Source organism: Entamoeba dispar, genomic scaffold (assembly GCF_000209125.1).
Source record: "Entamoeba dispar SAW760 scf_1105229459443 genomic scaffold, whole genome shotgun sequence".
Lineage (NCBI taxonomy): Eukaryota > Evosea > Mastigamoebida > Endamoebidae > Entamoeba > Entamoeba dispar.
The window spans coordinates 2,353-3,991 of record NW_001853695.1 but is presented as its reverse complement, the minus strand read 5'-3'; the positions used below and the strand labels follow the sequence as shown (position 1 = coordinate 3,991).

The 1,639-nt window shown below is 24.7% G+C and overlaps 2 protein-coding genes across 2 annotated transcripts in view, besides 3 other annotated features; one reads left to right on the top strand and one right to left on the bottom strand.

Moving 5' to 3' along the window:
- EDI_199580 (uncharacterized protein) overlaps positions 1 to 34 on the top strand; it is a gene marked incomplete at both ends in the record, with an annotated part of 1,005 nt that extends 971 nt beyond the window's left edge. The window contains one exon of the mRNA XM_001733260.1: positions 1 to 34. This exon is cut by the window's left edge and continues 971 nt beyond it. Within this exon, the coding sequence (XP_001733312.1) occupies positions 1 to 34 (34 nt within the window).
- A 285-nt stretch (positions 35 to 319) lies between these two features.
- Positions 320 to 433: a microsatellite.
- Positions 434 to 634: a sequence feature (AT_rich).
- Positions 635 to 646: 12 nt separating this feature from the next.
- Positions 647 to 1,264, bottom strand: EDI_199570 (uncharacterized protein; the record flags this gene model as incomplete). Its single annotated transcript, XM_001735811.1, has 1 exon — positions 647 to 1,264. One exon carries the CDS (start codon positions 1,262 to 1,264, stop codon positions 647 to 649), a length of 618 nt encoding a protein of 205 aa, XP_001735863.1.
- Positions 1,265 to 1,512: 248 nt separating this feature from the next.
- Positions 1,513 to 1,616: a sequence feature (AT_rich).
- The last annotated feature ends 23 nt before the right edge of the window (positions 1,617 to 1,639 follow it).

The window sequence follows — 1,639 nt, the reverse complement described above, 5'->3', positions numbered from 1 at the left end:
AAAGATAAAGTTAGTGAAATTAGAATTGCTGTAGCAACAAACATTAAAAAAGTAATGGGAAAAACATAAACATTATAATGATGAAATCAAAAAACTTTCAGAACAATTAAAACAAGACGAAGACGTTGATGTTAAATTTATTATGGAAAATGGACCTATCGAATTGTTTAAAAGAAAGAAGGTCGTCACTTCTATTGTCGAAGATCCATGTGAAAGAATTGTCTCATTTGAGGGATTTGGAAGAAAGTAAGTTTCCTTGTTCTGCATAACTAAAACACAATTTTTTCATCATTTTTTTTGTTTTAATTTTTTGAATTTTTAACAATAAGAATAAAAAAAATAAAGAAGAGTAAGTATTATAATATAAACACAAAATAAAATAAAAATTAACAAATTTTTGTAAACGTAAAAATAATAATACTAAAATTAAGATTTTAATATTATTTTATTTTCATAAAATAACTATAAAAATAGCAAAAATATTTATATTTTTAATAGAAAAAGGAAAGAATTATTATTCATACTATATTATATAAAAGATTAATTATGATAAATATAAAGATATTCATGAATTTTATTCAACAAAATCTATCTTATTTATTAATATGAAAAATAAAATTAATTTAGAATAAAACCGAGTTATTGCTTAGAGAAGGAATGCAAGAATGGCAACAACAGAAAGAACCATTGTTGAAATAGCTCCACATTGGTACATAACTCCCTCTTTGCAGGTATCACATTCGAATTGTTCTTCATGTAGCTTTTTGTCACCAGTACATTGATCATTTGCATAAGTGTTAAGATACATTTTTCCATTTTCTTCTTCTGCTTTACAATAATCTCCCAAACACTTATAGCAGCTGTCAGTAACATATACTCTAACAGTATCATCACGGTGAGAACAAGTTTCATCATCTTGAACAAGAGATATAAATGCAACATGTGTTGGAGCTTTTCTAATTGATCCATAACAAGTACTTTTAGTATCAAGTGCACATAATGTTTGTGTAAGTTGATCAACAGTTATTTGTGTTTCAACATTAGTTCCTTTACAACCTTCTTCAGCATAAGCAGTCATTTTAATATTATCACCATCCTTAGAGAATTTCATTGCACCACTATCTGAACCAAAGTAATAACACTTTCCAAATTCAACTTTTATATAGTTAACTGGATCTCCATTTTTGTCTTTATCTAAACCAATAACTAATGAATCCTTTGCTAAAGCAACTGCAATAAAGAATACAAAACACAACATGTTCATATGATTTTGCTTTATCAGTTTTCCCTTTAAATAACCTCCTTAATTCTTACCCTTTTCAATAATTCCTTTTATCGTTCACATTTTTTGTTGGAATTTCTTTAAATGTTTTACTTCATTCCCTTTTTTAGTGTTTTAGAACTAAAAAGAAAAAAGTAAATAAAAATAATGTAAATAAAAAATGTACTGTAATATTCTACAACTTATTGAATCTTCTTCACAGTATTCTTATGAACCATTTGTTCATCTTGTTTTATTAATTTTGTTGTTATTATATTAATTTCATAAAATTATTCCTCATTCTTTTTTTTTTCACATATTTTTAGATTTAAAAAAAAAAGTTTATTATTTTAAAGAAAGATAAAAGAATTTCTAAAT